The 23361-nt window shown below is 34.6% G+C and overlaps 9 protein-coding genes across 9 annotated transcripts; 4 read left to right on the plus strand and 5 right to left on the minus strand.

Moving 5' to 3' along the window:
• Positions 1 to 409: 409 nt before the first annotated feature.
• DFA_01181 (uncharacterized protein) lies at positions 410 to 1536 on the minus strand (the record flags this gene model as incomplete). The annotated part of the gene is made up of 3 exons (XM_004359093.1): positions 410 to 845; positions 943 to 1165; positions 1269 to 1536. The coding sequence occupies 3 exons, from the start codon at positions 1534 to 1536 to the stop codon at positions 410 to 412; spliced, it is 927 nt and encodes a 308-aa protein (XP_004359150.1).
• A 792-nt stretch (positions 1537 to 2328) lies between these two features.
• Positions 2329 to 3805, minus strand: DFA_01182 (uncharacterized protein; the record flags this gene model as incomplete). Its single annotated transcript, XM_004359094.1, has 3 exons — positions 2329 to 2621; positions 2784 to 3766; positions 3789 to 3805. The coding sequence occupies 3 exons, from the start codon at positions 3803 to 3805 to the stop codon at positions 2329 to 2331; spliced, it is 1293 nt and encodes a 430-aa protein (XP_004359151.1).
• A 332-nt stretch (positions 3806 to 4137) lies between these two features.
• DFA_01183 (Esterase) lies at positions 4138 to 6314 on the plus strand (the record flags this gene model as incomplete). The annotated part of the gene is made up of 6 exons (XM_004359095.1): positions 4138 to 4144; positions 4292 to 4313; positions 4373 to 4908; positions 5007 to 5232; positions 5306 to 5536; positions 5615 to 6314. The coding sequence occupies 6 exons, from the start codon at positions 4138 to 4140 to the stop codon at positions 6312 to 6314; spliced, it is 1722 nt and encodes a 573-aa protein (XP_004359152.1).
• Positions 6315 to 6440: 126 nt separating this feature from the next.
• Positions 6441 to 8786, minus strand: DFA_01184 (multiple ankyrin repeats single kh domain protein; the record flags this gene model as incomplete). The annotated part of the gene is made up of 1 exon (XM_004359096.1): positions 6441 to 8786. The coding sequence occupies one exon, from the start codon at positions 8784 to 8786 to the stop codon at positions 6441 to 6443; it is 2346 nt and encodes a 781-aa protein (XP_004359153.1).
• Positions 8787 to 9409: 623 nt separating this feature from the next.
• On the plus strand, positions 9410 to 13839 carry DFA_01185 (uncharacterized protein; the record flags this gene model as incomplete). The annotated part of the gene is made up of 5 exons (XM_004359097.1): positions 9410 to 9812; positions 9914 to 10205; positions 10386 to 10873; positions 10976 to 13480; positions 13634 to 13839. The coding sequence occupies 5 exons, from the start codon at positions 9410 to 9412 to the stop codon at positions 13837 to 13839; spliced, it is 3894 nt and encodes a 1297-aa protein (XP_004359154.1).
• A 633-nt stretch (positions 13840 to 14472) lies between these two features.
• Positions 14473 to 15600, plus strand: DFA_01186 (uncharacterized protein; the record flags this gene model as incomplete). The annotated part of the gene is made up of 1 exon (XM_004359098.1): positions 14473 to 15600. The coding sequence occupies one exon, from the start codon at positions 14473 to 14475 to the stop codon at positions 15598 to 15600; it is 1128 nt and encodes a 375-aa protein (XP_004359155.1).
• A 196-nt stretch (positions 15601 to 15796) lies between these two features.
• DFA_01187 (uncharacterized protein) lies at positions 15797 to 17977 on the minus strand (the record flags this gene model as incomplete). The annotated part of the gene is made up of 4 exons (XM_004359099.1): positions 15797 to 17225; positions 17291 to 17537; positions 17590 to 17759; positions 17940 to 17977. The coding sequence occupies 4 exons, from the start codon at positions 17975 to 17977 to the stop codon at positions 15797 to 15799; spliced, it is 1884 nt and encodes a 627-aa protein (XP_004359156.1).
• Positions 17978 to 18051: 74 nt separating this feature from the next.
• Positions 18052 to 20040, minus strand: derl2 (derlin-2; the record flags this gene model as incomplete). The annotated part of the gene is made up of 5 exons (XM_004359100.1): positions 18052 to 18612; positions 19003 to 19114; positions 19245 to 19549; positions 19599 to 19728; positions 19820 to 20040. The coding sequence occupies 5 exons, from the start codon at positions 20038 to 20040 to the stop codon at positions 18052 to 18054; spliced, it is 1329 nt and encodes a 442-aa protein (XP_004359157.1).
• A 706-nt stretch (positions 20041 to 20746) lies between these two features.
• Positions 20747 to 23323, plus strand: stt3 (oligosaccharyl transferase; the record flags this gene model as incomplete). The annotated part of the gene is made up of 4 exons (XM_004359101.1): positions 20747 to 20870; positions 21011 to 21071; positions 21288 to 21589; positions 21681 to 23323. 4 exons carry the CDS (start codon positions 20747 to 20749, stop codon positions 23321 to 23323), a joined length of 2130 nt encoding a protein of 709 aa, XP_004359158.1.
• Between the last annotated feature and the right edge of the window lie 38 nt (positions 23324 to 23361).

The raw sequence follows: 23361 nt of genomic DNA on the forward strand, positions 1-23361 counted from the left end.
GGAATAGAATATATATATATATGTATTTGCACATATATACGCCATCTTTATTTTACAATGGAAAAAGAAAGAGGGTCAGGGAAAATAATAATAATAATTACAACATCCCAGCCCCTCTAAATCCAACCAAACGATTAATGGTATTTTTTTTTTACATACTTTTTTTTATTTTGTAAAAAAAGAAAGAATAATAAAAGGATTCATTCATTTCTAACATAATATTTTATAAACAATTTTAATATTAATATTAATATTAATATTATACTTTTTTTGTTTGTGACTAAAATATTTTAGTAGAATTTAAAAGAGGTAGGTTCTATTGTTAAAAATACATTTATTTTTAAATAAATAAGGTTTAGTATATAATAAATAATTTATTTGGATCGGCGCGCTACTACTACTACTACAATTAAATTGTAATTTGTTGTGGAATATTTTTAAATTGATTATAATAATTTGTTGAACTACGAATAAGTTGAATCCATCTAAACATTTCCTCTTGTGAAGGACATGAAATAAGATATCTTCTCTTGGACGTACAAATGACAAAACAATTGGTTCTCTTTCCATTATCGTTGATACAATCTATTTGAATGGCACCTCCATCTTGACAGAGGTCTATTGACCCACATGCAGTGGTTTCGGTTGGACCACGATAATAATTTAATTTTTTCTTGTCTCCCACCTGACACAGTCTCAACCATCTCTTTTTCCAGTTCTTTACGACCTTTCCTTTCTTTACTATCCATCCCTCAGTTAAATCCATCTTTAATTTTGATAAATTCTTTTCACTTGTAAATGATTGATGAATATATTTTGTTAATATCCAATTCTCTTTTAATAATCTTAAATAAATAAAACAAATAAAAAAGAAATTAAAATTAATATTTAAATACATATTACAATTTGATTTTTTGATTTTTTTGTTTGATTTATACATACGAAGAATCACCAAAAGTAGGTTTAATATAAGAGAGAGGTAAATATTTTTCCCATGATTCATTTTCAATCATATTATTTGTATTTGAAAAGGATTGGTATTCATCCAGAGACCATTCATTTGATAGATTGATTGATTGAACCTTGGATTTTAAACATTTTCTATGAATCACTGCACACCCAGAACATATGATAACTTTATAATATATACTAGCATAGACTGGGTCTAAAGAAAGAAAAAGGGAAAAGAAATAAAGAAAAAGAAACAAATAGTAGGGTTAGAATAATATATCTAAATATTTTTAATATTTGTTATAGTTTATAGTTACCTGGAGAACCACAATCTGAACAAGTTTTATTTTCTCTTTTTAGTAATAGATTTTTAATCATTTCATCCAAATGATTTGAATATTGTTCTTCGTCTGTTTGTTCACCTATAGATGAACATATTGAATACTCTCTTTGTCTTGTCTCTCCACAATTGGATTGACAGTCATTGGTTTCTTCTGCCTCTTCTTCAACAAGTTGATGTTGTTGTTGTTGTTGTTGTTGTTGGGCACTTGTTATGGAAACGTTTGTATTTTTTAAATATTTCATTTTTGGTAAATATTTAAATATTATTTAAAAAAGGGTACAATACAAAAGTAAATGTATAATATTATTTTTTTGAGGATTATTGTATCTGTACAGATTGTGTATACAAACAAACAAACAAACAAACAAACAAACAAACAAACAAAAAGACAATTAAATATTTTGGAAATTAATTAATTGATTGATTGATTGAGGGAGGGAGTAACAATGTAAATGATGATGGTGTTGATGGTGTTGATGATGATGGCGGTGTTAATGATGATGATGATAAAGATGAAAAAGATTGCTCTTGCTCTGTATGATACAATGGATGGAGAATATATTTTTTGATCGATTTTTGATTGATTGATTAATTAATTAATTTTTGGTTGTGTTGTTTGTGTATGTACATATATTTTATTTTTGGTTAGATTTAGCGGTGATGTGTTTTTTAATATACTTTATCAAATTAATTAAACACCACCACATATACACACAATTGTCATTACAAGGATTGTTGTTGTTGTTGTTGTTGTTGTTGTGAAAAAATAAATTTGGGTTAGTGTTCCAAGCTCTGTTTGGTTGGACGTGGTGATGGTGGTTGATGGTGTTAAAAACATAACTCAAAAAACAACATTGCAAAAAATAAACATCACAATCAAATTTTGTATGTGCTTGTGGGTGTGGAGATTGGGGTGGTGGTGATCGATCGATGCAGCATCTTTGAAAAAGAGGAAGGGAAGGATGTTTTGGTTATTAAAAGGAGTTTGGGCAAATTGATTGATTGATTGCGGTCGACTTAATTGATTGATTGATCTACTCTTCTTTATTGTTCGTGGGTGCGGTATTGTTTGTGGTGTTGATCATCAATATAAAGTTTACGAGAATAATACGGTCCAATTTAAATTTATATCCACCATATGCATACCCTATCGAATTGTAAAAAGTCTTTTTCCAAGCTTGGTGTAACGGTGGTGTGTTGTGATCTGAAACACGTTCGAGGATAACGAAGCGCTTGACGCCCATCTGAGCCAATGTCGACATGAATGGAGTATACATCTTATCGAATGCGGTCGCATTGAGAACATTGAGATTACTCGTGTCTTGGACTTGTTGTAAAAGAGTGAGCGTGGGGAGGATCTCTTCCCACTGGTCCGATTCCAAAAGCAACATTCCCGAAATCTTTGTAATATGGCTGAACACGGGAATAGTATATGACATTCTTCCCGAAAGGGGGACTAGAGAACTCGCTTCTTGAGCAAAAAAAATACTACTACTATTAGTAACGCGAGAAAGTGGTGATGACTGAGGTGGTTGAACCACCTTGAATCCATGAATAGTTAGAGAATAGAGCTTTGGAAATTTTTGTTGTTGTTGTTGTTGTTTTTGATGTTGTTGTTGGCTAGTGTCTGTGCCATCCAAATAAATCGAAGAACTACAAAGAGAGCTTTTAATATTATCATTTAGAGCCAATAATAGCTGTGACGAGAATTTAGATGGCACCAATAATTTGCGTATCGATGATGGGTGTTGGTAGTGATTATGGTGTGTTTGGTTGAGTGTATGGATGAAATGAAGCATTGCATCTTCTTTGGTGGTGCATAGTTGAATGTCAATCGATTCCAATTGTTTCATCCTTGCTATCGTCTCCATTTGTACATTCTCTAGTTGGAAACCCAATATTTTTAGTTTGACTAGTGCAGTCATCGTAGAGGATAGATTTGACATTTCGAATGGATGAAGTGCCTTTATATACTTAAAGAATGGGTTGCGAAGAGTAAGAAAGGTTGATTGGGGTTGGAGAATGACTTGTCTTGTGCTCTTTGATAGTGCAAATCTACCAATATTGTGTTGCTTTAGTGTTGATGGTTGTTGTTCTAGTTGTTCGGAAAACAAAACATTCTCTGCTTTTAATACTACCCTAAACAACCTCTTGATCATTGTCCATTCATGTTTATTTTTGTGTTCAACCAATACATTGATTGGTAAATGTTCCGATACAAATTTATATAAATCTTTACAAATTAAATATAATTGTAATCTATCTTTTTGAATGTTAAGGTTATTACTACTACTATGATGATGATGTATCCAACATTGATTGAATGTTATTGTTGTTGTTGTTGATTCTTCTTTTTCATCATCTTCTTCTTTGCATTTACAAAATGAATACTGTGTCCAAATGATATTAACAATATCCTTGATTAATATCCATGGTAGTTTTATATTATTATTTGATTCCATCATTGCTATACTTGTAATAAATTTAATAATACTACGTTCTTTGCAACATTTTAAAAAACAGTGCAATGGATCAGTTCTAACCGACGCTTTGCACAAAACAACATTGTACACATTTTGAGATATCGTAATGATAAATTATATTATCCTTAATATATCTAAAGAAGAATATGTTTTAGAATGATCCCACCTCTTTCTCTCTCTAACATTATAATATAATATATACTCGCTGTCGCTGGTACCACCAATCATATGATATGATATGATATTAGCGATCACTCTTCTCCTTTAAACAACAATATCTTTGTCTCCTTCTCTGAGAGATAGATAGATATTATATATATATATATAACTAGTGTGTCTAGTCACCCATCAAATATTAATATGTCTGGTTGGAAGCTGCGGGCTAATGAAATGGTGAACTTTCAACCTCCTTTTCCCAGTGTCGAGAGAATCTGGCAAAAAAAGAATAAAAATAAATAAATTAAATGTGTGTTACTTGTATGGTGAAAATCAGTCCGTTCATTTATTAATTTAGATTTAGTATTAGTATTAGGATAGTATAGTAAAGTAAAGAAGTAGTAACAACACACAAGTTAGTTATTATTATTATTACAAGTTATTTTCTATCTACTACTACTAGAATGAGTTTTAGTGATAATCCATTAAATAGATCATCATTGGATGATGAGGGAGAAGAAGGTGATTTTGTCAACAACGTATCTCCATTTGCAACTTCAACTTCCTCTTCTTTATCATATCCAACTTCATCATCTACAACAACAACTACTACTACATCAACAACAAATAATACATCAACTACTGCTGACAGTACTATAGAATATCCACCACAACAACAACAACAACAACAAAGACAACAACCAGTCCAACAGAGTCAACCACAACAACAACAACAACAACAACAACCAATAGTCATAGATCATAAATCAGTAAAGAGAAAACAAAAACAATTAGATGCACAAGCAAGAGGAGAAACTATACCACAGCAACAGCAACAACAACAAGCAACTACAAGTACAGCCAACAACTATGATACATCTTCACCACCAGCCATCAAGAAACCTGATTGGGTACCAGACAACTCTAGTAACAAATGTGAAATGTGTTCAAGTGAATTCACATTCTTTAATAGAAGTATGATCGATCAATTATAACAGGATAGATAGATAAATATATATATTTGGGTCTCACTAGATATTGATTGATGATTCTTTTTTAAATTTAAATTTTAGGACATCATTGTAGAAGATGTGGACACTTGTTTTGTGGAGAATGTTGTGCACTCAATTGTTCATTGCCACAAGAATATGGATATACAACACGTGTAAAAGTATGCTCTAAATGTTTTACTACAACCCTTAATGATCGTGCACGTGAAGAAACTACCATTACAATCAATGTTGGAGGTGTAAGCAAGGAAACTAAAGTAGTATCAGGTTTAAACAAAGTTTTATTATGGTATGTAGTGATTAATCAACAAAAGGAAAAGGGGAAAGGAAATAATTAAACTAACCAATCAAATCAATTTTAGGAAAATGGGAGCACATGAAGATGGAGATTTTGATAGATCAATTATTGATTCATTAGAGAATTATCCATCAAATGCCATTCCAGTATCAAGAGTTCAAGATTTAATGTTGGAACCATCAGATTTGGATGTTCAAGGATGTACAGGATTTAGAGTTAGAATTTATAGTCCATCATTGGAACCAGGTGAAAGACGTACAAATTTCCCAATTGTTATGTGGTTCCATACTGGAGGGTAAGAAGAATTTTTTAAAACAATAATAATAATAATAATGTTATTTACTTTATATTAACTTTTTTATTTTCTTTTTAGATTTGTATCAAAATCAATTGAAACACCATCAATTGATGGATTATGTAGATTATTATCAAATCAATCATCGTGTGTTGTTATCTCTGTAGATTATAGATTGGCACCAGAACATCAATTCCCAGCAGCTGCATTGGATTGTTATGCTGCTACATGTTGGGCTGTCAAAAAGGCTGCTTCATTTGATGGTGATCCTAGTAGAATTGTTGTTGCCGGTGATAGTGTAGGTGGTAATTTAGCGGCTGCAGTCGCCTTGATGGCCAGAGACAAGGAGTCTCCTCGTCTTGCCGGTCAAGTACTCATCTACCCCATCTTGGATCTCAAGCGCAACGAAGAGAAATACTACTCGAGAATCGTTCACCAGGAAGGTTATCTCATGCCAATGGCCTATTTCCGTTGGTTCTCTGATAAATATTGTCATCAAAATGACGTTGACAATATCTATGCCAGTCCCATCCGTGCATCCAATACAAAGATTGGTTTGGCTGGCTTACCACCCGCTCACGTCCTCACTGCCGGTCACGACCCATTCTGTGACGAAGGTGAGTTGTATGTCAAAAAACTTCGATCTGCCAATGTCCCAGTCCACCACACTCGTTATACCAACTCTCCTCACGGTTTCTTTGCCATCGGTCTTGATGAATCAAATGAAGCTGTCATGGAAGTTTCAATTGCCCTTAAATATATGTTTTTAAGAAAATAATCAAACAAACAAAATAATAATAATAATAATATTTATCTTTTTTTTAAATAATAATAAATAAATAAAAAAATTAAATCAAATCAAATAATAATCGTAATACTTACTACTATTTTCTCCTTAATTTTTTTATTTAGATTTAAAGATTATTTTAGCAAGTTTTGAAAATGTTGTATTGTTTGCGTTGTTTAAATTTTCCAACATTTGTTCATGTTGTTTGAGAATGGTCAAAAAGAATGCTTGTCTTTGTCCAAGGTCGCTAATATTTAATTGTTTGGTGATGATGGCGTAGTAGTTTTGTATGAGGAATCGGTAGATATCTTCGTGGTCATGTTTAAACAAAGAGGATGTGATGGGCAATGGCCCGTGGTGTGTATGTAGGTATTCGATAATTTCTAGGTGATTTGAGGAACATGCCACGACAAGACATCGTCCCTGACTGATATATCCTTCTGTACGATTATTTAATAAAAAGTGAACCAATTCGTAATGACCATACATGAGTGCCACAGTGGCAGTTGAAGAAGAGAATCCTGAATGAATACCGTGTCTTTGTAGGTATTGAATGACACCAAGATGACCATTTATAGCTGCCATATCAACAGATTGTGAAGAACATGTTGCAATAGTATTGTCACCACCACCGACAACACCAATAATATTTAGATGCAACCATCTAACAATTTTAATTGCACCTTTTTCAATTGCCTTGTCCATTAGTAGTGGACATTTGAATAGTTGTTTTGGTACACCCTTGGCTAAAAAGTATTGGTAGCATGTTACATTGTCATGATTGGATGCAGCTTGCAAGATTGGTAAAATACTGTCAATTGTAGTATCGGCATCATCCTGATAAAACATATCCAACAACTCTGAAGATGCTACCTCTGCAACGATGGTGAGGAGTAAACGCACCTTGGACAGCGGGATGGTGTAGTGTGCGACCATCCATTTGACAAGGTTGATGTGACTGTGCTCGGCAGCGACATGCATACACTTGAGAATGAGCATGGATCCTTGGTGATGACGCAGCTCTACTGGGTTGATAGTAAAACTCGAGTATTTCATCGTGTCAAACTCGACGGTCAACAAATTAAATGATTTGACGAGGTACTGAAACATATCGAGGTTGCCAACCTTGGCATTGGCCTTGAGACATTTATCCATTGTCTCGGTGACGGTTGCTGACTCTGTTGGATTGACACTTGCACAAAATTTGTTGTCAACAAGGAACTTGGCCACCTCGAAATGCCCCGCTTCGCATACTGCCACAAGTGTCTCGGATTTACATTGTCGCACGAGACCCTTTTCAAAGAGATATTGGCATACTGTTAAATGACCAGACTCTGCGGCCAAGCCAAGTGCAGTGTCACACATGACAGAGATCCCGCTTGGCTCCTTGTCCACGATATACTTGACGATTGCCATTTGGTTGTGTTTACATGCCTCTTGGAGATCGCCTGGTGTCAGCATCGACAATTTCTTTCTGTGCAAGTACTCTACGACGTCATAGTGTCCCCTGGCAGCTGGTAATGAGAGACGTGTCGGTTTCTCGCGAACTGATGGAGTCACCAATTTCTTGGATTCTAGAAACTTGACAATCTCCAAATCACCAATCTCTGCTGCAATATCCATCAAGAAATAACAAGAGTTGTTGAGACAGTCTCTTCCAAGATGATCGAATACCAATTTAACGACGTTGGGTGACCCACCTTGGATGGCAGCAGCCATTAGGAATTGATCTAAACTCAGACCAGACCCTTTCTCTGCACGTTTGATTTCTTTGAGTAGCAGACGAACGAGGTCGACTACTCCAGACTTGGCGGCACTCATCACAGCTTGGTGAGTAAACTTGATGTTGGTCGTAGCGAGTAGGTGTTGAATGACTGGCAGGTGGCCATTGAGTGCAGCACCTTCAAATCCAGCGTGACTTGGTCCAATACCCTTGAATGATGAGAGGAGGTAACGGACAATGTGCAAGTGTCCCGATTCACATGCCATATCGACAGTGTTGGGAGTAATACCACCAATCCAAGGACATTGTTCAATGATGTATTGTAAACATTCTAGATTACCAGATATCGATAGACAATCTAGTATCCAACTCTTTGATCGATAGGTCTTGTCATTGTTTCTTTCTTCTTTAGCACTTGGTACCAAAGAGTTGTGGAAATAATGTGGAAATCTTTTCAACAATGTCTTGACAGTATTTAAATCAATCCAACTACTTCTTAGGATTGCAGGTAGTTTCTTAAAGTAAACCACAAAATCTTTGTCATGTTTCAGCTTTACTTGAAATAGTTGTATTTGTTTCGCAGATGAAGATGAATCTAGCCGACATATATTGATCGATGGTAACTCTTTAAATCTATATGATACAACTCTTTCGTCTTGATAAATGATTGGTACAAATGAATAGATATAATTAAATAATACAATGTTTGAAAATACTTTTTTAAATATTCTCTGTTCCATCTTATAATTGAAGTAAATAAATGTATATAAATTAAATAAATAATAGATAAAAAGATCGTTCGTAATACAACTAAACGAATATGTCAAGGAGTTGAATGTTTAAAAAGTGTTTGAAACGATCGATCGTGTGATGAGCTAACAAAGTGCACCTCAATTGGTGGTTGGGTGGTGGCGGTGGGGAGAGTGCACTCCGGAGTGTCGCTGCTTAAAAAATATCAACGAAGTTGGTTCATTGCAATCATCAATAATCTATCGATCTATCTAAACATCATTCGTACATGTACGAGTATCTCTTGTTCAAAAGATATAAATTTAACTCTCTCTCTCTCTCTCTCTCTCCATTGCAAGAATACTTTGAAAATAGAATGTCGTTGTAAGTATGGTTGTACAATCCCAACCCTTTTATTTAGAGAGATAATATCTAAAAATCAAATAATAAAATCTTTTCTTTTGGTGATACCCTCTGATTCTGCTGTCTCCACCATAATTGAACCGAGGTTGGACAGACGTGGTCGGGCTCGAACGACAGACGCTTTCTCTTTCTCTTTCTCTTTCATCTTAATCTTATTTGTTTATACTTTTTTATTTATTTGTTATTATTTGTATTGTGTAAAAAAAAAATAATGGTTCAACCAACCATCAAACCACCAGCAAATAGGAATACTAGTTTTTTATTTTTATTTAATTTAATCATCTTTATCCTCCTCTCATCTTCATTAGTTGGTGATGTAGAATGTGTAACATTTAGAGGAGCCGCTTTACCTCTGATTGTGTATCAATCAGTAGGAGATGTATGTTCGGGGACATTAGTGATAGGCGTCGAAAGCGCTGAACCCACCCAAACACAAATCACTCCATCGGCACTATTCAACGGTGTCACACAAGATGCTGGTGCATCTCCATTCATCAAGCTAACAATCTATCTAAAGAACATCCCTCCCACAGGCAACCAACCTATACCTATCAATGTGACAGTTACATCAACTGTCAATTCTCTAGTCACTCCATTTGAAATATATTGTATTAGTATGTAACAATAATAATAATAACAATAATAATAGTCGCTTATTGATTTAATCTAACAAAAACATCTTTATCTCTTTCTTTTTCTCTTTATCTTTCTCTAGAAGCAACAAATGAAAGATTTGATAGTTTTAATTCTTATTATCAAGATATTGGACAATTTAGTGTAGCGATGGTTGGATCGTTTAGAGGTAGATTCTTGACCAAACAAACTCAACAAGACTATGGTTATTCTTATACCTTTCCGGGCAATGACTCTAGTTGTTTTAGAATACAGGGTCTTTCGGCTGGCTATGGTGATCTGTATCCGATGATGCTGATTGCCGTACCATCGTTGGCATGTAAATACAACTTTTTCAACAATGTCTCTGTCACTGTCATTGATGGGAATGGTGTGTTTGTTGGTAGTATTGTATTCCCTAGTTTCTTTCCTCGTCCACAGACTGCGCTACCTGAACCAGTGCAGAGTAATTTTGTGGCCAACAATATACCTTTTGCTCAACTGGCACGTCCCACGACCTATCAATTGTCGTTTTTAACAATCACCAATGCTCGATATAATATCATTCAACAAAGTACCAATGAGTCCTCGGTCACTATACAAACTATAACACTAAGAGCCAAGGGTAATAGAGATAACTGTACATTTATGTCCTATCGACAAATTGGCAATATTCAACCCACATACCTTAAAAATACATTCTATTCGTTTGGACAGTTTGTTGGAGACATGCATACCTTTAATACCAACCTACTCTCGTGGGTAGGTCTCTATGGTCAGTCCCATGTCAACACCGAACCAATACCATTCATATCGGCAATGCAAGGAGTCTATATACAATTTACAACCATCGCTGCAAATGGTCAAGCTCTAATGGCCATGTCACTCTCTTTAAACAATCAACCCAATCTTTTATCGTACGACTATCCATTTGGTATTTCAGGTTCAATGAATAATCTCACCGAGACTTATCTATTGTATTATCCAAATCAAGCAGTCCCACCTGAATTCACTTGTAATGCTAATCAAACTATTCACAAGGTTATCATTCCAAATAGATTAAGTAAGAAATAGAAATAGATATAATATATAAATTTATTATTATATAGTTTATAAATGAGTTTAATATTAATATTTACTTTTTAATTATTTATTTATTTCTTAGATACACCAATTCCAGGTCCATCATTACCAATTATTAATGATTTAATTATTAATAGAATGAAAACAAAGGTTGTTTTAATGATTAGGGCATCAAGTATTTATGGTATTTTATCGATTACAGTGAATGGATTGTATTATTTGGAAGAGAGACATTTAGTTAGTGGAAATATTACTGATGGATGGTTCGAAGCTACACTGGATTGCTCAACTTTTGTTTTTGTGTCTGAAAATTCATATACTTTTAGAGTGTATGATAGAGCGTATAGACAAGGCAACTACTTTTCAAATATGTTTGTACAAACACTTGCAGTCATTCCATTTCCCCTCATTGCCACAGTCAATGATATACAATCGATTGTATTCTCACCAAATGTAATCGATGTCTCTAATATGGATGTACAAGTGACATTGTCTGTTTCATTCAAATCACTCGATATTGCCAATAGACTACCCTCTCCTATATTCCTACCAAACAGTGACCAACTCTTAAATGGGCCACCTTGTCCTCCCGTCTGGAACGATCGACTCCAACAATACCAATTCAACATTACCGTCCCCAGAAACACATTTGAAGGTCCTTATCCCTACACTCTGGTCTTTGAGAGTCAGTACCTCTTGTCGGCCATCCTCGCTCCTCTTTTTGGACCACAATCAATCTTGACCATCATCTCACCGGCCGCCGATAGAGTCTTGCCTTTGATTACCGACCTTTCACAGGTACTCGAACAATCGGATGGACAGTTTATCATGTATTGGAATTTTACCATTCAAGATGAACCAAATGGGTTTGACCATGGTATTGTCAATGTCACATCCAACAAGGACTACAAGCCATACACCTTTGTCATCAATCAGTCCACCAGAAAGTCGGGTACCAAGTTTAATGGAGTGTATCAGATTTCACTCACGACTGGCTCTCCAATGGACCAAACATTTACCTTTGACAATGTAGAGCTCTGTGATACATGTGGAAATTGTGGATCATCAAGTAAGCCAATAACTATGGATCCATTGGCAATGATTCGAAATACTGATCAATTTGCAGCTGCGAGCAAGTTTGTTTTTAATAATAGTCCACTGAGTGGCTCGTCAAACATTCCAGTGGGAACACTTACTCTGACAAAGAACAAGGTCGATGTTTCGGGAACGGTTAGTCAACGTACTGTAGGCGTGACACTCACAGTCGTTGATTTGGATGGACTTGAAATGTCTGCTCGTCACACCCCCATCATCTATGTCCAATCACTCGCATCCAAACTCACACAACCCAATCAACCACTTTCGTTTGAGGCAATTCTTGATGTGTCACAGGTCGGCTATGTCTACAAAGCACAGATTGTCTTACCATATGGCTACGGAAACAAAGACTACCCAATTATATTCTCTGCTCATGGTTTTGCCAACACTAAGCTTACTTTTGGTCAAGCACTCAATGTAACGTTGGAGCGTGACTTTTTAAACTCGACTATATATATTGACAGTTGTTCGATTGCACAAAATGTAGTCACCGTCATTGGAAATAATTTGTATGGAGCAACTGCTATATTTGACCCACCTATTATCAACCTTTTATCTGATGAACCACCCTACTGGGTCATCTTCCAATCTTCCACGATGCTACAGATTAATATGACAGCTACCCCCACCCAAACATTTAATCTATTTGCACGTCGTATCATTACATCCAATGCATGTCTCATTAATGTTCAACAAGCACCAAACAACACAAATGTAACATGTCCATCTAGTTGTGGACCGAATGGATATTGTTCGGGTACAAATTGTATTTGCAACCCTGGGTGGAGTGGAGTGACATGTATGTCGACCATTATCAATGTCAACACCACATTTAATGCTACCAACCCATCAGTTGAAACAGTCGATGTAGATAGTACCATCAAGAGTATCATCTCAATTGTTGCCATTCAAGAGATCGATCCTACAAATGACCAAGTTATTCGATCCTACCCCTTTACTACATGGAATAGTAGTAATCAGTTGGACAGCCGAATCCGTTACTTTTACCGTTCACATTTGGTTGATCCTGTAGACACCAACTTGCCTATACAAACCACTATCGTCAAGGTCACTATTGAAGAGTTTAATGCCACCACCAACTATACATTTGCAAATCAACTGTTGCTCATGGTACCAGGTTCTATAAAGTACACCATCGAATTGGATGGCTATCAATTCTCTAGTCAAGTATCGACTCTAAGATTATTAATGTCAACCACCATTCAATCTACAGACGGAAATGCATGTCTTTCATCAGATCAAGGTCCTTCTGGTGGAGGTGGTAGCCCAACAATCGATTCTAATTGGTTTAGTTTACGTGTCAATGAAAAGAGTATTTTTGGTAGATTTATTAAAGTTGGCATCGTTGATAATAGACTCATGTCCATCACCACATCATTTATCCAACAAGAACAACAAAATGATAATATTAATCAATTAATTGCTATTAATATTCCAAATTTTAATGATAATGTTATTTTAGATCCTGGTATGTATAAACAAACAAACAAACAAACAAACAAACAAACAAACAAACAAACAAACAAACAAACAAACAAACAAACAAACAAACAAACAAACAAACAAACAAACAAACAAACATCAATTAATTTATTTCCTTTTCCTTTTATTATTTAAATAGATTTCTCATTTTTAATTAGTAATTCAGGTAATGATTGTTCTAAAAAGAATGGATTATCAGTTCAACAAATAGCAGGTATTGTTGTTGGAAGTGTAGTGGCTGCAGTGTTGGTGACAGCAGCTGTCATCTATATCCTTAAAAAGAAATACAGTATTAAATTTTCGCGCAAGAGACTTGTAGTCATTCCTTTAGAGACTAGAGCATAAATTGTACTATTTTTAATAAACATAAATAATATTTATTTATTCATCAAGATAGCGGATTCATAGGTTCCAGATGATGGACAGGTTATTATCATCATTTTCTTTTTTATTTTATTTATAATATTATTTTTATTGATTTTAATCACCGACACACACAGATTTTGTATCAAACTAATACCAATTATCTTTTTTGCAAGATGATATGTAAGCTCGACCATCATCCCAATCCACACACTCTACGAGATATCAAGTATCGGACTTGATAGAAGATGTGATGTGAGTGTGATCAAACAAGTCAAGCCTAGGTAAATGAAATGTCGTTACGTCCATTCATTTATTATTAATGTGTCGCTGTTCGTTTACCGATTAACACTATCGTTAACGATATTGACCGACATAATGAGCGTCATTCAGTTGATCTTGCGCTTATCTTACTTGGTCGGTCATATCGTTCCTCATAGACGACTCGTCAAGTGGTGGTAACATCGTCTTGTTGACTTTGACCCTTTGGTTCAAAAGAACAACTATAAATAATAATGAATCAACTCTTAAATTATTCATCAAATACAACAACATCAACAAAAACAACAACAATTAATAATAATAATAATCAATAATTAATAATTAATAATTAAAATGAAATCAATTAATAATAATAATAGATTTGTATTAAGAGAATTTTCAGAGGAAAAAGATTTAAATGCAATTTCATCGATTCCAAGATTACCAGTATCATACAATTACAATGCATTGGAAGGAATGTCACATCCAATCGATTTCACAATCCGTCCAACTCTAACAAAGAATCATAAGATTATCGTTGCTGAGGACAGACAGGAACATCAAGCTGTTGGAGCCTATGCATGCAATATTAAAGATGTTATTGTATGTGGTGAAAAGAAGACATTGTACTATATGTTTGATATCAATGTTCATCCAGAATACCGTGGTCATTCCATTTCCAATATGTTTTTCAGGGATATTCATAGTGCAGTCAAACAAGACGAAAGATCAACCATCCTCGTCGCATGGACATCAAAGAATAATGCACCAATCAAGAAAGCAACTGGAAACATTGAAATGACTCCACAATATGATCAATGTCAAATGGCTTGGAAGGTATCCAGTCCAGTAAGAGTCAACTCGTTGCCATCCAATTGTTTACAAGTTAGATTCATGAAGATGATCGAGAATGATGACGTCAAACTTAGATGGGACAATGCATTCCAACAATACAACTTTATTCCAACCAACTTCTCTGATATCCTCGTCGACAATCAAAAATACCACGAATCAACTTATATTGCAACGATGCAATGTAATGGTCAATTGTATGAAGCTTCAATCTCTATTTGGAATCAAGATTTAATATTTACACTCAAGAATCGTCAACAACAAACTCAAAAACATCGTCAACTCTATTGTTGTTATGCATTGGGTGAAGATCAAGAAACAAGTGATATTCTCTTTAGATATCTATTGCAACGTGTACACAATGAATTATATTCACAAGGTATCAATTATGTATTTGCAGGCTTCTCAATGACCGATCCAATCAGACAACACTTTCCATTACTTCCAGGTATCAAAACATTAGAATTCACATCGATTGCAAGATTTTCAACTCAAACCGAGTTTACTCAATTCAAATCACAATCCAACTACCCAATTTGGAATGATCCACGTGATTATGGTATTTTAATGTTATATCCAGAACAACAACAAAACTGTAATAATAGTAATATTTTAATTTCAAAACTTTAAAAAAAAAATAATAATCTATCTCTCCAACAAACACAAAACCGTAGTAATAGTCATAATAATAATAATAATAATTCACACATAAACTAGAATCTAGTTTAAAAAGTATAAATGGTTGAAATAATACCATTCCCAATTGTATAATAAATTTAAAATAGAACGATGTTTTATTAAAACATTCTTCTTGTATGATATTTAATTAAATATGTTCTTTGAATGAAAAAGTATTGGTTTCTAGATCATGAATAACATGAATGAGTTTAACATTTGGGAAAGGTGAAGAGATTGACTTTGCTGTACTTTGGCGAGCGGTGATATTGATCACCCAAACTTGATCATAACCAATGATGGGTTGGTAGAGTTTGGCTACTCTTTCTATATGACCAATAATTATTTCGTCTTTTTGATATGCAACTATTTCTAGACAACAGGTTTTTTTATGTCCTTCTAGGGTAAGATATCCCAACACTAAATCACCCCTTTTTGTTTCATCACTGGGCATGGGAACATCAATATTGGTTGATAGGGATACAGAATTTGGTTTCCAACTTTTAAGAATTGAATAAAACTCGGAATGGTATAGATAGGGAAGGTGTGTAGAATAAAGATGGTAGGTTTTTTTAAAAGTAACTAGAGCTTTGGATACTAGATTTCTTACCAATAGAGGAATATCTATAATCTCCTCTGATGCATCAAGCAATGGAAAGGGTATTTTTGGAATGATAATATTTGGATTGACTAATTCAATATTTTCCAACAACAAATGACGTACTGAAGGGTTTGAAATGGTGCTTAATTGGTCATACATTGATGTTTTTTTTGCCAAGCCTTTAGAAACTAGAAATCTATCCCTAAATTGACAATGTTGGTCAATGATCAAAGATCCCTCGAAAATGTATCCCATGAAAATAATTGTCCAAAGTGAATCCATTAAAACTTGATAGTTGGTATTTTTTGCCTCACTTGTAATTGTTTGTATCAGATTAAAAGTAGGCTTATGTTTTGTCATTATATCAACCAATGTTGGTGAGAATGTGGCACACCATTGTCTATAACTGAGAGACATACCAGGTTTCAAATAATTATCAATAACCTGACCAAATAAACTAACCAATCCTGGATGACCCTCTGTACGATGGTATATATCCTCTATTACCTCTGGTTCTACACAAGTTGAGGAATTGTGTTGATACTTTTGGAAGAGGTATTTAATATCTTGAAGAGTAAAACTTGAAATTTTGGTTGAATCAAACAATGAAAATGGAGCATGATACCGAGTCATTAAGGATTGTTCGATGAGAGAATATGAACCCGCAACAATGATAGAGTGAAGAATCCAATGATTGGTACCCTTCAAAGCACCAAAAAATTGGTTGATTCCTTCAATGGTCTCTTTGTTGCATTTATAGTATATTCGATCAAAATCATCGATCAATAACACTAACTTAGTTGGAAATGGAGAGTCCTCCAAACGATGATACCCAAAAAACTCTAAAAAATCTGAACCGTCAATGATATCTATTGCATGGAACAAAGAAGGATATTTTTTCTTTAAAAGGTCTCCTAATCCTTTAAAGAACCATTCTGAATATTGGAAACTGCGATTATCTAGATCTTGAAGGCTAATACTTTTTAAAAAAATTAATAAATTATTGTTTTCCTTTTTTTATTTCTTTTTTAGAAATATACATACTAGGTTGGTGTAAAAGTATTCTTTACAAGATCTGCAATAGCTAGTAAACTAGTTGTCTTTCCTGAAGATGGAGGTCCAAAAATAGTTCTAAATCCACTCAATGGTAAATCTAAACAACCATTTTCTTGTTTGAGCATCAAAAGAGAGTCCATCTGATAGTAATCTTCTTGGGAGCCTGGAGTGAAATTACCATTGGTTAAGAAATACTTTTTCTTATCAATCGTAGTAGATATGGCATTGTTTGTATCTTTTATAAGTTAATACTTTTTCAAAAAAAAAACAAATACTGATATTCATACATTGACATCTAAGAACTGTTTCTCCAAAAAACATTGATAAACTATGATATCCAGGAACTAAGACTTTATTACTTTCAATAACCAATTCAAAAGATATGTTTGGTGAAAGGTTGGGTTGGATTTGTTTTTTTAAATCATCTATAGTTTTAATTTGATCAGTTTGCTCTACTCTAAATTGTTTTTGACTTGGATTCTGATCTAATGATAAATGTTCTATTCATTGTTAATTTTTATAAATGATTATTAATATTATTATTCTTTTGAAAAAGTTGATTTATATAACCTCCTACTATTCTTTTTTTTGAAAAAGGAAATATTTATAAAAGTTTGGAATATATTTTAATAATTACAAGATCTTTTGACAAAGAGAGAGAGATGAGATTAACATTTTATTTATAAACTAATAATATTCTAATATTAGTATTATAAAGCATTGTTAATATTATTGGAAGGTTGGTATGGTTATATTGGTTGGTAAGGAGAGGTATGGGAGGAAGATTGAGGAGTGTAGTAAGAGGAAGTGGTTGGGATAGCAAGACCACTAATATTATTACTATTATTGGGGACACCTCCATATGGTTGATAGGTATGAGCCGTGTGATAGTATGGATGTGGAGAGGAATCGGGAATGGAAGTATAAATGTATTTTTTGTTTGGTTTCTTGCAACAACAACAACAGATGCAGAGACAAAATAGACCGACCACCAAGATAATTGGAACGACAATGATGAGAGCAACTGATCCATTGCCCAATTCAGTTTTACATTCATTGCAATAGTTTGTTCCATTGTTTGAAACCATCAATCCAATACAATCATAATGTACAAAGAACGAGTCATAGTATGGCGCATCAGCTTGGCATATGGTATTGTTATTTTGATCGAGTGTACCAACACAACATGATGACGTTGACGATGACGATGAGAATGGAGATGACAATGATATTTCAACCATGGTTGTTACCAACAACAACACAATAGTCATAAAATTGGTTATTCTTTTCATTGCTAAATATAATTCTAACTAAAGTAATAATAATAATAAAAATCTTGAAATATATATTCAATCAAATACAAGTGTGAAATATTTATATATATAATATTATATATATAATTTGTAATATAATATATGAATGATTGATTGTGATTCTGATGTTATACAAAGTTACCAAACTCTTTTAAAAAAAATTAATATATTAAAAAAGAGTGGAATGAAAGTGAGGGTGGTGGTGGGAAACAAACTTTGTCTTTTTTTTTTATGTGTGAGTGGAAGGGTGAAGAATGATATAGGGAGGAGGGGGGTTGCATGCATGATTTATTATTATTATTATTATTTTTACATTGGGGATTGTTGTTGTTTACCAATCACATGCAATGTTTGGTTTTGAACCAAACCCAATTAATTTTGTTCTACTTCTTGTTGTTGCTCTCTTTCTCGTTGTTCCTGTATTTCCCTAATAAGCTCTGGATCTCTAATAAGATGACCATCAATCATAATTCCCGGTTGATCATTTATAAAATATTTACTAAATTTAAACAAAAACAAAAAAAGGGAATAATAATGTTTCCAAATTAGTATAAAAATTGGAAATAAATAAATGATGGAAATTAATATATATATAAATATATATTAAATAATTATTTAGTAGTACTTACAGAATACCAGGAGTTTGTAATAATCTTCTACCTGAAATGGTAGGATAAACATCTTCGAGATAATAATAAATGTGTCCGACAATGATACCCATGATATCATTCTCGATACTTTGTTTCAAGAGATAACTGATACCAAGGATAACCCATGGATAAAAAGGTGCGCTAAATGTAAAAAGTCCAAAGAAATGGATTACAATATTTGGGTTTCTTCTAGACCAAACGTAAACCACCATCAATTCCAATGCCGGTCCTAAAAACATTGTCTTGTTAAATATCTTTGTATAATATAAAAATCCACTCATACTCTATAAATCATAATAATAATATTAAATATTAATATATATATAGATATACTATATATGGATAGGATTGACTTGTGTGAAGACATACCAATAATGAAATGATTCCAAATAGAAACATGTATATATAATCTGCTGATCTTCCTCTAAAAGATCCCTCTTCTAATAATTTACTATTTCTGACTCTGTAAATCAATGTTGGTTAATATTCAAAATAGGAGGGATGGATGATTATGATTATTATTATTATTATTATTTGGTACTTACAAAAAATACATATGAAGTACAAAGTTCAAGGTAAGAACATCAAAGAATAAAAAGTTTGTCAAGAGTCTCCATACTTCGTACTTGTTCATGATGAGAGGAAAGTTGAGATAGAGATCAAAAGGAGTGATCAAGTCAAAGGACACTAATGCCGTTGTTACGACACATCCTGTCATGTAGACTCTTGTGACTATTGGTACACTTCTATACCATTGTTCAAATGGTGCTGCCATTATTTATCGTAGTAATATATCTGTGTTATATATGTATGTATGTATGTATGAACTGCTGTTGTGTAAGGAAGAGGATGATGGGGATGATTATAGCCCGAGCTACTTCTACTGTACTTTTAGTTAAAAAAAGTAACAATATCAAATATAGCAATGTACAAAAAGGAAGAAGAAGAAGAAGATGAAGATGAAGATATAAAAATAATATTTATAAATAGAAATAAATAAATAATAATAAAAGAGATAGTTGTAAAATGATAAATCGTTGTCAAATCATTAATGAAGAATGATCATTCCTAACAAACCCACTTTTGATGCGTCATCCTCTCAAATTTCATTTTTTTAGGTTCGTGCAAACAAACAACCCAACCATCTAGAAATGATTAGATAATAATAATATAATATTATTATTATTATTCTAGTGAAACAAAAGTTTAACTATTCATTTCTATAACATAAATGTTATATTTGTAGTTCCGTCTACCATTCATTTGGTCTACCTTGACTTTGGATGATGATGATCAGAGACCAATCGGATTTGGAAGGGTGTCATTTTTTTTATTTTTTTTGAATTTTTTTGACTTGGGTCCTTTTGATGAAGTTGCTCTCTCACTGTCTCTTCTCTCACAGAGGCAACAGACAGTTTAATTTCGGAGCGCTTTTTGTTTGTTATAACTTCCAACAACAACAAAAAGGTGAAACAAAGAAGATGGCTACCACTAAAACAGCACCATCATCATCGACTGCATCATCTCTATTTTCATTCAATGGAAATAAAGAGAATCAAGAATTCTTCTTGAAGGTGTTAATCCTTGCTACCATTTATGTTTTGGGTATGTTACTTTCAATTCAATCGGACGGAATAGAAACACTATTCACTCACAATCAACACTATTACTAATAACCAACCCTTTCTTCTCCCAATTACTACTATACCTATTACATATCAACTCTTACAATTACATGATTACAGCATTTTCAACTCGTCTATTCTCAGTATTACGTTATGAAAGTGTTATTCATGAATTCGATCCGTATGTGTCTAAATATATATCAAATAGTAGTGCTAGAAAGAAAGAAAGAAAGATAGATAGATATCTATAGGAGAGATAGAGATATTTTTAGCACTTTGGTGAACATCACCATCATTGAAAAAAAAAAGAGAGAGACGATTAACACAAATTTTAATCAAAACAAACACATTATATATTCCATTCCTCTCTATCTCAATATAGATATTTCAATTTTAGATCAACAAAGTATTTAGTATCAGAAGGTTTTTATAACTTTATGAATTGGTTTGATGAAAGAGCATGGTATCCACTTGGTCGTATCGTTGGTGGTACAGTTTATCCAGGTTTGATGGCTACTGCCGCCGCTGTACATTATATCCTCAATCAATTAAACCTTACAGTCAATATCCGTAATGTTTGTGTACTTTTATCACCATGGTTTGCATCCAACACTGCAATGGTCACTTACAAGTTTGCAAAGGAAATCAAGGACACTCAAACTGGTTTGGTTGCTGCTGCTTTGGTTGCTATTGTTCCAGGTAACTATAAACAAAAAAAAACTTAATCAACTCTTCCATTTAATTCAATGATATTAATTAATTATTTTGATTTTGTTTACATTTCATTTAGGATACATATCAAGATCTGTAGCAGGATCATTTGATAACGAAGGTATTGCTATTTTTGCATTGATTTTCACCTATTATACATGGATTAAGGCATTAAACACTGGATCATTGTTGATTTCAGCTGTTTGTGCTTTGGCCTACTTTTACATGGCCAGTGCATGGGGAGGTTACGTATTCATCATCAATCTTATTCCATTGCATGCTTTGACCTTGTTGTTGACCGGTAGATACTCGCACCGTCTCTATGTCTCGTATTCGACCGTCTACGCACTCGGCACCATCCTCTCGATGCAGATTCCATTTGTCGGCTACCAACCAGTCTTTACTTCAGAGCACATGGCCGCCCTCGGTGTCTTTGGTTTGTTGCAACTCTTTTGCGGACTCAACTGGATCAAGAGTCATCTCACCGAAGAGGCCTTTGCCAAGCTCCAACGTTTGGCCTTTATCTCGCTCTTGTCCATTGCCGGTGGTGTCTTTGTCATTGGTACCATTACCGGTCACATCGCCCCATTCTCTGGTCGTTTCTACTCGTTGCTCGATCCAACCTACGCTCGTGACAATATCCCCATCATTGCCTCGGTATCTGAGCATCAACCAACCACTTGGGCATCGTATTTCTTTGATCTCCATATCCTCGTCTTCCTCTTCCCCGTCGGTCTCTACTTTTGTTTCTCCAAGCTCACCGACGCCAACATCTTCCTCATTCTCTACGGTGTCACTTCGATCTACTTTTCGGGTGTCATGGTTCGTCTAATTTTGGTCTTGGCCCCCGTTGCCTGTGTCTTGTCTGCCGTCGCCGTCTCATCGACCCTCGCCACCTACTCGCAAAAGCTCAAGACCCTCAGCGCCGCCCCTGCCCCATCTTCGAGCTCGTCCTCTTCCGCCGCCGCCGCCACCTCCAACACCAAGGAAAGCAGTTACATCATGATCGGTATCATGTCGGTCCTTCTCATCCTCTACACCTTCCATTGCACCTGGGTCACCTCTGAAGCCTACTCGTCACCCTCGATTGTCTTGTCGGCCAAGCAAAACGACGGTGGTCGTATCATTTTCGACGATTTCCGTGAAGCCTACCGTTGGTTGGGCCAAAACACCGCCGACGACGCCAAGGTCATGTCCTGGTGGGATTACGGCTATCAAATGTCAGCCATGGCCAACCGTACCGTCATTGTCGACAACAACACCTGGAACAACACCCACATTGCCCAAGTTGGCAAGGCCTTTGCCTCCAACGAAGAGGATGCCTACAAGATCATCAAGGATTTGGACGTCGACTATGTCCTCGTCATCTTTGGCGGTCTCACTGGTTACTCGTCTGACGATATCAACAAGTTCCTTTGGATGGTGAGAATCGGTGGTTCGTGTGATCCAAACATCAAGGAGGCCGACTACTTGGCCAACGGTCACTATCGTATCGATAAGGGTGCCACCCCAACCATGCTCAACTCTTTAATGTACAAACTTTCCTACTACCGTTTCTCAGAGGTCAGCACCGACTATGGCAGACCTTCCGGTTACGATCGTGTTCGTAACACTGAAATCGGTTACAAGGGTTTCAGTTTGACTCATCTTGAAGAGGCTTTCACCTCTGTTCATTGGTTGGTTAGAATTTACAAGGTAAAGGATATTGATAATAGATCTTAAACACAAACAAACAAATACAATATCAAAGAAACCAAAAC

The sequence above is a fragment of the Cavenderia fasciculata genome (genome assembly GCF_000203815.1).
Source record: "Cavenderia fasciculata unplaced genomic scaffold Scf_Dfasci-F-a-25c12.r2-5, whole genome shotgun sequence".
NCBI lineage: Eukaryota > Evosea > Eumycetozoa > Acytosteliales > Cavenderiaceae > Cavenderia > Cavenderia fasciculata.